At 31.5% G+C, this 14,013-nt stretch overlaps 1 protein-coding gene across 1 annotated transcript; it reads left to right on the plus strand.

Moving 5' to 3' along the window:
• Positions 1-270: 270 nt before the first annotated feature.
• LOC120091316 (phenylalanyl-tRNA synthetase, putative / phenylalanine-tRNA ligase) lies at positions 271-10,539 on the plus strand. The gene is made up of 18 exons (XM_039049293.2): positions 271-615; positions 1,145-1,267; positions 1,489-1,581; positions 1,880-1,936; positions 2,819-2,874; positions 3,382-3,474; positions 3,597-3,687; positions 5,041-5,078; positions 5,174-5,212; positions 5,897-5,973; positions 6,056-6,140; positions 6,258-6,354; positions 6,793-6,889; positions 8,008-8,079; positions 8,176-8,242; positions 8,918-9,043; positions 9,992-10,046; positions 10,148-10,539. The coding sequence occupies exons 1-18, from the start codon at positions 469-471 to the stop codon at positions 10,232-10,234; spliced, it is 1,500 nt and encodes a 499-aa protein (XP_038905221.1). The 5' UTR covers positions 271-468; the 3' UTR covers positions 10,235-10,539.
• Positions 10,540-14,013: the final 3,474 nt, after the last annotated feature.

The raw sequence follows: 14,013 nt of genomic DNA on the forward strand, positions 1-14,013 counted from the left end.
GTTGGTTTTAATTAAAGTGTAATTAATAGTTTTTTTTTAGTGAAGATTTGTAACATCTCAATTTGTATGTCTGGGGTACTTTAGACTTTTACAATTTTAAATTTATTTTGTCATTTTTATAAAAAGAAAGTTTGTTATATTTTCGAATTAAAAGTTAAAATTCGCTTATTCATCTCGTTAGCCCATTAAATGAAGACGCACCCGTGGACATCTCTATACTATGCCGACGGAATGAGGTGTAAGACCAAAACCGGCCCATTTATACACTTGGTAACAGCACAACAATATTAGGCCCAAGCCCAATATACGAGTCGCCTCATTTCTCAAAATTCTCAACGAAGATGTCCCGCTGATGATGCCGTCAAACCAATTTCAGGGCTTCTGTAAGCATATTTGGTGTAGAGAACCGAGAGACGAACTGCAGCTGCTCGTTAGCGTTGAAGAAGAGGCCGCAAAACCATCGAGAAGATGGCGGAGGAAGCAATTCTCAGTTACCTCGAGAAGAACGTCGAAATCTCCGATTCAGGCAGATTCGCCGACGAGTTTGGACTCGATCACAATGAGGTCGTCAACGTTATCAAGAGTCTCAACGGCTTCAGATACGTCGATGCTGAAGTATGGTTGCTTCTTTTGCTAACTTTTTGTTTTCGTTTTAATCATATATGTTTCTTTCTGCTATTACGAATTCCTAGTTTAGCAAGGTGATAACTAGCTTTAGGTTGTTTGTTTGAGTTTGGTTTGAATTGGAAGGGACAATTTGCCTGGATTTTTACTTATCATTGCTTGAAAATCATCGGCATTTGCTTGGTCCTCAATCTATATGCGTCAATTCGAGCGAGTTAAAACTTATTTTTCTTCATTAGCTTTGTCGTTGGTGTGTAGTTGACTGTAAATACAATTGCTCAGGACTCGTCAAGCAGTCAATTTACCGATACAAATATCTTCTTTGGTTTTGATAATATCTGATTGTTGCGGAACATTTGATTGGTTAGCCATTTGCAGACGGTTGTTAGTTTTGAGTTGGCTTTCCGGTGTCTAATTTGTGGTCTTTGGTTACTTCATATACTAATAGCTTTATGTTTGCACGAATAGTTGACTGCAAATTCATTAATTGATCACATCTCCCTTCTGGAGTGATTTTCAGGACATTAAGATGGAGAAATGGGTTCTAACTAATGAAGGCGAGACATATACTGCCGCAGGATCGCCTGAGGTGCAGCTATTCCTGGCAATTCCACCCGAGGGAATTCCAAGGGAAGAACTACAGGTGATATTGCAATCATGGATGTTCATTTTGGTTTGACGTAGAGTCTGAGGATTATCCCAATTTAGTCTTTTCATTCGAGGTTGATGATATGAGAGCTGTTGAGGAGGGAAACTAGGCATTTTCTTTTTTAGCTTTTGCCTGCAATTTTTGATTTGTGGATTTGAGTCTATGTTAGTGCTGAAACTGTTTGTTGCTCATGGCCAACTGATCTGTTTGTGCAGAAAAAGCTGGGTCCATCTATTTTCAAAATTGGCTGTGCTCAGGCAGCAAAGAACAAATGGGTTGAAATGGGGAAGCAAATGATATCCCGAAAGGTTAGGCACTTTCATTTACTGGGAGTTTGGTATCAAAATATTGATAAAGCCGAGCCCGGTAGCGTGGGCTTGTTACCCTTAGCATGGGGGGTGAACGTTCTAAACACAGGGGTTTGAAGGAGGTATCAAAATATTGATAAAAAAGATCTCAAGTGGGGTCAATTGTATGAATTATATACTATTGTAACCAGGACATGGCATGAATTAAGTTCAAACCAGTTTTATTTTCTAGCTTAGATATTGTAATTAAAGCATTTTTATATTCTTTGTGATTATTTATAAGTTTGTTTGGCTGTAGGTTCAACATGTCGACGATAAGGTGAAAAACTCACTTCTGCGGATAAAAAATGGAAAGGTGATTATTGGTTTACATGATTCATTATTGGATGTTCGATGTTGAAACTTCAATAATGTGTTTCATTTATTTCTGGTTTATGGTCATACTGTATCTCAAGGAATGTGGTTGGAAAGTGTTATAAAGAGAGCTTGATATCAGTTCATTTGGTACTAATTGGAAAGTGGCATCAGACTATCTTGATACTATTAAATGATGGCAGTTTGTGATATAATGACATTTTTTCTTCTTTCTTTTTGGTTGAGAAGGTTACAATGACTATTGACTAATATGTTGTTAAGAACTAAATTTTCTCAAAATGTTCACTATGCAGATAGTTCATCTTCTTTTCTTAAGCTTTTGGTCATGCATATTTATCCGCATGCTTTTAAAATTTAGGAAACCTAATTGATAACGTAGTATGGATGACTCCATTTACATTTTAGAACACTTTCTCATGTTGTAGGAAAGTTTTGAGAGTACCATCAAAGTTTTTCAAGATGTTATACTGTTCCAGAAATTTTTGTATTTACTCCATCATTATACAAGTTAATTAGAGAGAAAAAGAAACCCGCCTGTCCAGTATGGAGGTTATTTTATCCACCTATTTTGTAATCTTGTTTTGATCTAATACAACTATTTCTTTTCGGGAAAAGAGAAGGAAAAGAATAACCCTCAAATGACTCCACTGTGCTACCAAAGATGTTTGTATCGTGGATCCTGATTGCTTTTCCATAGATACTATTGTCAACGTAAAAGAAAAAAATCTATTTCAAATCTTTGGAGGTTTTGCTATCTACATCATCACCTCTGTTCTCTAGACTGTTGTGTTTTTTCTTTAATAATCTTCGAATATTTTGGTGTAGAGTAGCATCAACTAATGATTTTGGATTTCGACTCCAGGAAGTTTATGAGGAAGACGTGAAGGGTCTCAAAGCAAGAAAGCTGATTGTATCACAGTAATTATCATAGCTTCTCCCTTTCACTTCTTCATCAAACAGATATTTAGATATATTTTTAAAGAACTTATGTTCCTCTTGCCTGGTGGATTAGACATGTGGACCTCTATATTTGGTTCTTTATCAGAGATAGGATGACATTCCCATATGTTGATAAGTTTTATTGGATTGGTCAATATATCTTCTCTGTTTTAACTTTGGACTATTTTCATACTCTTTTGGATTGGGCTTTATTTCTGTTCTATGTTTTTCTGGTAAGAAACTGAACTTTCATGGAGTAAAGCAAAAGAATATATAGGGATATACGAAAAGATAACCCCACAAAAAGAGCCCACAACAAACTACAACAATGGACTCCAATCTGAAAGAATTACACCAAGCTGAAAATTAGAAATTACAAAAAGCTGAAAATTGTTATTCTATATTATAATAAGCTTTAATCTCTCTACTAGATACAGGGTTCAATCTGTTTGTTATCCTAAAAATGTCTATTTTGACTTTCTCTAGAACGTGGAAAGGCTATTCAGTGAAGAAGGGTCCTAATTATGCTCCAAGAAGGAAAAAGGTTGCTACAGATTTGACACGAGAAAATCTTCAAAGGTTCCCAATTTTCCTATTCTTGTTTCCTACATGGATTTTATTTCATGACACTGTGCTTTTAGATGCACAGTTGCTCTCCATTCACCTATTAGAAGATTTATTTCATATTTTGCACTATCTAGGGGAGACTGGAGAGAACTAGAATTCAAAGAGTATAACTTTAATGCCAAAGGTCAGCCCGTTTTGGGTGGTCATCTTCATCCATTGCTCAAGGTAAGAATACTCGTATTTTGGAAAAAAGAAATCTTTCTTTTAAGTAGAAAATTATTAGTTAACGTTAAAGCACTTTAAAGAAGGACATGCTCGAATGCTTATGATAATGCCAGTATTGTTGATCAAATTACCCTAAGAGTAAAATGTTACAATATTTGTATATAAGGAAAATGAATTCCTAAGTAGGAACTTCAATCTAGGAATCTAGCACATTTGATATTTGTATTGTTAGGAATCTAGCACTTTTGGTTCTTGTTTCATTTTCTCTCCCTTTAGGATATTGTATAGTTGAACTATTTTCTTCCTTTTTATCAATCAATGAAATGTCTGTTACTTGTGTGTGTGTTGTGTTTTTTTAGTTAGTTAAAAAATACTTTTGATTCTTAAACTTTCATGAAAGTAACAATTTAGTCCATGAACTTTAGTATGTAACAATTTGATCCTTGTACTTTCAATTTCGTAACAATTTAGTCCCTAATGTAAAAAAAATTCATCTAAATTAGATGTCAATTTTTATTATTTTATGATGTAGAGTTTGTATTATATAAAAATATCAAGTCTCTAATTAGTTTATTGGTTTATTTATGCAAAAAAACTCATTAAATTTTAATACTATTTCTACGATAGGGACTAAATCGTTATAAATTTTAAAGTACAAGGACTGAATTATTACATAATAAAGTTCATGGACTAAATTGTTACAAAATTGAATGTATAGAGACTAAATCGTTACAAACCAAATTTAGGGACAAAATTGTTACTTTTATGAAAATTTAGGGATTGAAGTGATTTTTAACCTGAAAAAAAAAACATTGTGGCCATTGGGCTTTGAACTTAGGCACAAGGACAGGCAGATTGATGGGTTGACACGACCTGATTCTACTCCAGCCTTCCTATAATCCTTAAACTATTTTGACTACGTTGTAAATTTTCATTTTAGCATTCATCGTGTCTAATTCTTTAATGTGTTCCACCTTCTGTTCATGCGTACCTTAAGTATCACCTATTTTTTTGTTTTTTTTTATAACAATAACTTTTGATGAGAAAAAATAAATAAAAGAACATAGCCCTAAAAGGGAGACCAACTAAAAGAAGGGACTCTAGCTATACAAAATAGAGGTGATAGAATAGTTGCAAATGATCTTCAAAATAAAAATCTAAAGGTAACCTGAAATCTAACAAGGGACCAAACATCACTAGGATCCCTTTCCAATCCTCTAAACACATGATTATTCTGTTCACCCCAAAGGTCCCACATAACAACACATACCCTAGCATACCTTGAGTATCTATTTATGTACTGAAACTGAATGTCTTTTGCTCCTTATGACTGAACATTTTTTCAACTTTTAGGTCCGGCAGCAAATAAAAAATATTTTTCGTCAAATGGGGTGAGTGATTTTTATTATGCTCATCTTCTTTATTACATTCTTATTTTAAATAGAACTTTACAGTTGTAGGCCTATATTTTGGTTTCTGATTTCAGGTTTGAAGAGATGCCTACCAATAACTATGTTGAGAGCAGGTAAGAGTGCTCCCCTGCTCCCCTTCTCAAATGATGCATTCATATCCAGAGTTATCTTGAAAATTACTGAATATATCAGGGCTATACAAAAGTTTAATATATATATATATATGTTGTTTTGCCCTCCTCGGTATAGCCTTTTAATTGTTTTATTGTGATGTAAATTAAAAAGCTAGCTTCCACATTTTTAGAGGCACACTTGGCTGAGGCAACCTCACTTGGCATGCACCATAGTGAGATAAATCTTTTACAACTGCTCTTTTCTTTTAACTTTTCTATTCTTTAGCCTGTCTTAGTTTTTATTTTTATGCATCTGAGAATTGACAGCATATTCATCTTCCCTTTTCCCTTTTCTTTTATTTAAGTTTATATGAACTCCATACCACATGCATGATTATAACTTAACTCATATCTTCGCATATTGGGCTTCTTTTTTTTAACCCTTTGATATGTGGGGACTGGGGATTTCTGATCTCTCCTCTCTTTTGTAAATCTCTTTTGATAATGAAAAGTTTTGTTTCTTATATTTTTCTTGAAGAACTCCATATGTACGTGCATTAACATTTGAGCCTGCACCTAGAACACCTAGAACATAAGGAGGGGGTTAAATTGGAAAAGGAAATGTGACTTGCCTGAATATCTTATCGGAATCTTACTAGTTTTTTTTCTCTTCTGTGCGCACAGCTTCTGGAACTTTGATGCATTATTCCAACCACAACAACACCCTGCCCGTGATGCACACGATACTTTCTTCTTGAAAGGTTTCTTCTGTGATTGCCGAGCTTCAGCAGTTTATGTTTGGATTTTTTTTTTCTTAATAGTTATTTGGTGTTACATCTCTAGATCCTTCCACCACAAGGGAACTTCCGGAAGATTACGTGGATCGGGTGAAGCAGGTCCATGAGACTGGTGGTTATGGATCCAAAGGGTGTGATATTCCGTTCTTTAAAACCTCACCTTTCTTTGTTTGCTTGGTATTTCAGAGATTTTTTTTTTCCTTTCAAGTGTTTATTTATTATTATTATTTTTATTTTGTCTCTTTCAGATATGGTTATAATTGGAAAAGAGAGGAAGCAAATAAGAACCTACTGCGAACTCATACAACTGCGGTAACCTCCAGGATGTTATATATGCTTGCACAGGTAAGTCATTATTTGATGTTTTGTATTCCAAATAGCTTTTGATTAATAATTTAATCAGTGCTGGTCAGCATCCATGATTAAATACTGAAACAATGGGACGTAGGAAGTTGGAGAGTCATCTACTCTTGTGATGTACCAAGAATTTGCTGCCTCCCCTTTTAGCTAAAATTGATCTTAGCTTTTATTAGTTGTCTGCCCTCTTCTATAAATGAATGGTTCAACGGATCAGAGTGAGAGAGAGGGAGATTAGTATTGTCTGTTTGTTAAGTCACTGAGTTCTACTCCTAGCGAAGATTATTTTTCTTTGTGCTGGTTTAATAGCTCTTGGTCTTTGATCAGTTTCCAATTTCATCTCATTTTTATTTTTCTCATTTGTCCCCAAATTATCTGGTCAATGCGTGTACTTGAAATTCCTCTTTCCTCAATATTTGTTCACAGAAACCATTTGCTCCCAAAAAATATTTCTCCATAGACCGTGTTTTCCGAAATGAAGCAGTTGATCGAACCCATCTTGCGGAATTTCACCAGATAGAAGGTATTTATGAATTGGCAAATACGTTTTTGGGTTATGATAAAATACGTTTGAACTTTTGACAATTCTCATTTCTTAACTCTCTATCTATATAACAAGAACAATAATAAAATATAAAAATGCGATAAAAGGCGTAACTTCCTTTTTCTAGCTCCTTTTTCATTCAATGTCTTTAATTATATTCTAAAAAAATTTTATATTTAATTTAGTATGGCGTGTTCATTTATTATGTTTATTCAATTAAATAAATATCAATTGAAAAAGATTTAAAACGATACTATATTGGATAAAACTTATGTTTCCATTTTATCATTTTCTTATATTGTTGTATTTTGTCTTTCATTTTTACAAAAACGAAATAACGTTCCTTTTTTGAAAAAGGGAAATCTGAGCGCGCGCGCGCGCGCACACATATATATTAAAGAATAGCGTGTGAATGAATGTAATTATATAATTCAAAGTTCTAACTTTTATTTTCTGATGGTTTAGATTCTTGAATGAAGCCTTCCAACAATCATCAATAACTATAATGGCATAAATGAGTTATATATATTTTCCAAAAATGTGATGTCCATTTGTCCTTTTAAAGTTAGAGAAGTCTTTTAACACCTCTATATGGGATTTTGTTTCGTTTTTGTTTTCTAATGATTAGTTAGTCTTTGTATGCATTCTTTCATTCTCTATGAAAGCTTGGTTTCTCATTGAACAAAATCTTTTAGCTTTTCAATCAAATAGTTTATAAATGTTCCAAAAAATAACAAGTGTTATTCTAGAAAAAAATTATTTACGAATGTGATAAAAAACTGTGTTGAAACAATGAAGAGATGATTTCATTTATTAGTAATAGTATCTACTGTCTTTTTAACATTTTAAGCAATCAATATAAAGGTCAATTATATACTGATTTCATATAGATATTTTAATTGGAAAATTAATTGAACTCATCAAACTTTATTTTTTCATACAAGGTAAGTAAAAGTTTACGGACCTGTATGTATGTACGTACTTACATACACACGTGCGTGCGCACACGCACATATATTGACAATGACCAATATACAAATTCTCAGTTATATTTCAACATTCAACTGCAAATGTAAATATTTGCCTCTCATTTTTAGGGTTGATATGTGATCGAGATCGTACTCTTGGAGACTTGATTGGAGTGTTGTATGATTTCTTCTCTCGTCTAGGTAACAAGTTAATAGTGGCAGGATGTTGGTTTATATATGCCTAATAATGTTTGTAAGGAAACAACTAGATACTTCAACTGCATATTCTATTTTCAGGCATGTCCAAACTACGCTTCAAGCCTGCTTATAACCCGTATACTGAACCCAGCATGGAGATTTTCAGGTGACGGAACAATTGAATCTCTTTTTCTATTTTTTGGATAGAAGCAATTGCTTTCATTGAGAAAAAAAATGAAAGAATATAAGGGCGTACAAAAATTCAAGCCCACAAAACCCCTTAGAGAAAGGAAATCCAACTAAGTAAGATGTTGCCTAGGGAATATTATAAAAAAAACCTTCAAAACCGAAGCCCAAAGAGGATAATGAAAACTCACTAAGGACCAAACGTCACTAGGGTCTTGCACCACTCCACGAAATGCTATTTTGTCTCTCCCGCCAAAAATTCCACAAAATCGCGCACACCCTTGCAAACGAAAGAAAACAACCTTTCTCTTTGAACGGCGGATGGAGGAGGAACTCCTAATCATCCCTCTAACGAGCAAGCACAAAATCAAATTCCTTAAAGAAATCATTCCACAAAGATCTTGCATACTAACATAGGTGATCGGGTTTTCCTCCGCCTTCCAACAAAGGAGACAACACCAAGGGCCCAATAACAGAGGCATCTTTCTCACGAACCTATCTATCGTGTTCACGTGCCCAAGCAAAACTTGCCAAGAAAAGAACTCAACTTTCTTTGGGATCTTAATCCTCAAATATTTGGAATAATTGAATTTCTCTGAAATACTGTTATGTTACATTCACACCCTCCAAATATTTGGTGCGTTATATTTTTCAGTTATCATGAAGGCTTTAAGAAATGGGTAGAAGTTGGAAATTCAGGAATGTTCAGACCCGAAATGCTGCTTCCTATGGGATTTCCAGAGGATGCCCGTATTATTGCCTGGGGTCTTTCGCTCGAGAGGTAAGATTCTCATGTCCTATTAAATGCCAAATATATTTATTTTTTGCTTGGTCGCAGAAGTGTTTTAATCAATTTGGTTCTTGAAGTTCTATTTTGATTATAGGTCTCGATTGATAACTATTTGGTTTTTAGTTTTTAGTTTTTAAAAATTGTGTTTATTTTCTTATAGTTTATTTTCAACAATTTACATCTGTCTTAACATTTGAGTGCACAATCTGATTTCACAAACAAAAAGTAGTTTAGAAACTATATTTTTTTAGTTTTCAAAACTTGGCTGTGGTTTTGAAAACATCTCTAAAAAGTGGATTAAGAAAACCCAAAACAAAAAAGAAAAAAATCAATGGGTGAGAGTAGTGTTTTTAAGTTCTATTATCGAAAACAAAAAATTAGGGGGAGTTTGGGGTACTGAATTGATTATTATAGTGAGTTTATAATAGTTTGTGTTTGGGGTTGGGGTGCTGACTATTTTAGCCTGAGTTATAATGGTTTGTGTTTAGGTGCTCATTATTTTAGTCTGGGTAGGAAATAACAAACATTGTAAGAGGAAGAGAGGATGAGGAGAAAATAGTAAATATCGTGGTAATTTATAGTAAAAAGAGTTTTAAAATAATATTTATTGTACTTAATCGTAGGTTATAAGTAGTTGTAAGCACTACTGTTATATTTGGAGTTCCAAACATGGAGTGGGCTAGAATAATTCTCTCCATCAACTTCTAACGGGGCCTAATTTTTTGTTGTTATTGTTATAAACACTCCACAAGTTTTTAAACTAATAACATTATTGATTTGGAAAAGGTCAGATATAATTAAATCACTTTTACCGGAAGGATTAGTATGAAAGTTTCAAAAGGTCATGGAGCAGAATTGAAAATGAACAGAATATATAGAATCCAATTAACAAATAATATAATGATGATTATTTTCGGTTGCATCTTGTCCTTGAACCAGACCAACCATGATCTTGTACGGTGTTGACAACATTCGGGATCTCTTCGGCCACAAGGTAGTCCTTATACTCTGTCTTAGCCCAAACCTTGGAAAATCCATTATAATATAACTGAATGAATCTATGTCTACTCTCCCCTTGTTCTTATATTTATCCAGGTGGATCTTGGTCTAGTGAAGAAAAATCCAATGTGCCGCCTTGGAATCGATGCCCGGGGCGAACAAACTGAAGAAACATCAATTTGATTTTTTGTCTTGGTTTTGTACTGACCAGTGGAAGGCAAGCATGATCGATCAAAATTCTCCTTCCCTCAAGTCGCTTTGAAAGTAAGTACTCAATTCATTTACCTTTTAGGTACACAGAAAGCCTATTGCATCCATCCACTCCCTCTGTAACACACACTATCATTTTAATGAATTGTTGAACGAATGATAATTTAATTGGCCAAAACAAAAGCAGCCTAAATTTCTAGCTTATACAATTGAGGTTTCATATTCTTTTTACATGTAAGTTGACACAGATTGGTAATTTGCTTTAGCTTTTTCTAGTCTCTACCCTCTTGAGATTGGATTTAGTCCATGTTTGGAAGTGATTTTAATATTTTGTCAAAATCACTTGTCATTTTTAAAATTACTCTAAAATACAGTTTTTAATTATTCAAAATTAATTTAATATTAAATTTTATATTTTTAAACGCAATTTTCATCGCATTAAAGTTAGTTTTGAAGGATTACAAATGTGTGATAGTGGTTTTGAAAATGACAAGTGATTTTTAACTATTTTAGAATTATTCTCAGACTTGCTCTTAATTAGGGAATGACTATTTATCTCTTAGCTAGCGTAAGAGTATACTACTTGGCCTTTTTGTTTCTAACTGTGACTGACTGGATACTTTTCTTTTGTTGTATTTTTCTTTTAGATGACCGCGTAGCCTTTAGTGTTTTTTCCCCTTATTATTCTTGCTGCCTAATTTGAGTGAGGTTTGTGTCTATTTGGTACTTGAATATTTAAAAATGTTTAATAGGTCTTTAAGCTTTTAATTTTGTCCTAACAAGCTTTTGAACCTTACAAAGGTCGAATAGGTGTGTTTAATAGGTTCTTGACATATTTACAATTTTTTTTTGAAACATCAACTAATATATTGGATTTTGATAGGGAAAGAAGGTGATTTATTAGACGATGATTTGAATATTGTGTTGATTAGTGCCTTAAAATTTGTGTCTAGACCCATGAATCTTGAGAAGTATAAAAAAGAACAATGACTTATTAGCACCAAATCAAAAGTTTAAAGATTTATTTAATATTTTTTTTAAAGTTTAAAGAATAATTGGGCACAAAATTTAAAGTTAAAACTCTTTCGAAAGTTTAAAGGCAAAATAGATGCAAATTTGAAAGTTTAAAGACTTAATGTGTAATATTTATTTGAGAATATCCTATAAACTACCTAATATTTACTGATATTTTCGAAGATGCCCCCTTGGCTCACCTCCATACAAATCCCAACAAACAAAGAGTATCAGATCTGATCTACAGTGAAAAAAAATTGAAGATGAATGACTTTTTCTCTCTTATCAGCAGACATGGAAAAAAAGATGAATTTGATTCTCTTCACTGATAGCTAAAAGACATGTGTTGTCTTGTGATATGAAAAGATTAAAAAAAAAAAAAAATCGTATCCGTTTTTTGGCTTAACATCTCGAAAATGTGGCTGCCATGTGTGTTGGAAAGATGAGTCTTCTACATTGCTTTGAGTTGTCAATTATTACCCTTTTAAATTGAATTAGTTTTGTTGAGAAACATCTTGTTGGATTTGTCTTCTAAATGACCATGATTTTATATCTTTTGTACCCTTTATCCTTCCAACCGTTCTTTCCTTTATTATGTTAGTATAGTATCTGATAGGAGGATTTGCCAAAAAAGAAAAAAAGAAAAAAAAAAGGAAAACAGTTTTTCGATAATTATGAATTCCATTCTATTCTTATCGTTTGTAAAATCCACAAATCCTACCCATGATCATAAAAATAAGGAAAAATATCAATTTATACTCTAGATGTTGGGGTTGTCTTTTTAAATTTTGAACTTTTATAAATGTATTAATTTAGACCCTCTATTATGCCTTGTTTGAGAAAATTTTATGTAAAACTTATAATTTTATCAATTAAACTATAATTGTTTGAGGGGTGAATCAATATTTTCATTATATCATAGAAGTATACACTAAACATACAAATAGGAAATAAAATGTTACTAATATAAATATAAATCCTATTAACTTGTTTAAAATTAAAAAAAAAATGTTTATTTGCTAAAATTGTTTTATTATTTTATTATTTTTAATTTTATATTTTTTTCATCGATATTACATAGAAATTTTTGTAAAATTAGGATATTTCCATCAACATTAACAATTTTGTAAAATCAATGTTTGAAGAATTCTATAGAGAATTAATACATGGTTGATTTTCATATGTAATTATAATGAAAGGTCTAAAATGTTTGAGCTATGAAAATCTAAAAGTTTAACTTATTGAAATTGTAAGTCCACATTATATTGGTAATCTAGAAAATTGTGTAAATTGATATACTTGTGAAAATTTAGAGTCTAATTTGGGGTGTAAATTGATATACTTGTGAAAATTTAGAGTCTAATTTGGGGATATAAATTGATATTTTTTCTAAAATAAATTGAAAAATTAAGATTAATTTTTTTTAATAATTGAAATATCAAGACTAGAATCGGGCATTAATTGCTTAGGATATATGGGAACTAAACCCAAAACTCGAATAGAAATGTAGAGTGAGTTTGGTAGAGAATCTGAATTCTATGTTATGTTTTCAGGTTCATTAAGTTCAACAAATATGTGTTTGGTAGACAACCAAAATTTTGTTTTTGAAAATTGTTGTCAAATTCTATGGTTTATACAAGTTATAAATTCATTTTTTTTATTATGTAATGTATTATAAATGATATAATATTATAAGTAATAATTATATAATTTTTTTAAACATAGACAAATATATAATAATAATAATAATAAAAACAATAAAATAAATAAATAAATAAGTAAATAAAATTTAACTGCACTAATTTTCATCTAAACTTTTAATTCTATTGAAACAAGCATTGCCATTTAAATTGAGTTTCTTTTTCCCAAAGATTGTTAAGAAAAAAATATTTTCACATGTTTTATAAAATAATAAAATATATTTATGGTACAAAGTTGATAAATAATAATAATTTAGAGAAAAATTGCATTAAACAAAAATGGTAGTTAAAATTTGTAAAGTTTGAGAAAGCTATTTATTCCTGGATTAATTTGTGTCATGATCAAATTTGATTGTAAATTTATGAAAGTTTCTATATTGCTTTTTCTTAAAATCAGTTAGTGAAAGTTTCTATAGTGCGTTTTCTTAAAATTAGTTAATGAATCAATAAATTGTTGAGTAATCTGTAAAAATTTGCAACACTTATTTAAATATACGATCTAATAAAAAAATTTGAGTCAAAATTGATTGACTATTATAAGTTAGGAATATGTCGCCTCGATAGGGTGGGCATTAGTAGACCCTATCTTGTAGAAAACATTATCATCCTTAGGGCTATAATCAAACTATTTCACATCAGGAGTGTTTGAAAAAATTCGATAGTTTGGGTTGAGTTATTAATTCAGTTGAATTGAGTTAGGTTTAAATAAATGAAAACTTTATGAGTTGGATTGATTCATGAATTCATCAAAAATAATTCAAGTCAACCCGAACTAACTAAACTTATTATTAATATTAAAAAGTATGTTTTTTTTTATTACTTGCAATACAATTATATACACATATATTTATTTTAGTTCTACTTAATTTCATGATTTTTTTAGATTATTTGTTGTCCATCAATTATTTAAAATAATTTCTTAACACTGTAAAAATAAAATTTTCATGATATAATTAAAACTGATTTGCTGATCACATTTCAATACATGAAAATAATTAAAAAAATTCTTTTACATATTAACATGTTATTTCTTTTTAA

The sequence above is a fragment of the Benincasa hispida genome, chromosome 11, assembly GCF_027475165.1.
Source record: "Benincasa hispida cultivar pf3 chromosome 11, pf3_genome.v1.1, whole genome shotgun sequence".
Lineage (NCBI taxonomy): Eukaryota > Viridiplantae > Streptophyta > Magnoliopsida > Cucurbitales > Cucurbitaceae > Benincasa > Benincasa hispida.

What these genes read in the sequence shown, in the direction of transcription:
- LOC120091316 (XM_039049293.2), top strand. Translation starts at nt 469, where the DNA reads ATGGCGGAGGAAGCAATTCTCAGTTACCTCGAGAAGAACGTCGAAATC. An exon ending in TGCGGATAAAAAATGGAAAG is followed by an intron (nt 1,937 to 2,818) that starts GTGATTATTGGT and finishes TTTCGACTCCAG; the next exon opens with GAAGTTTATGAGGAAGACGT. An exon ending in GGGATCTCTTCGGCCACAAG is followed by an intron (nt 10,047 to 10,147) that starts GTAGTCCTTATA and finishes ATATTTATCCAG; the next exon opens with GTGGATCTTGGTCTAGTGAA.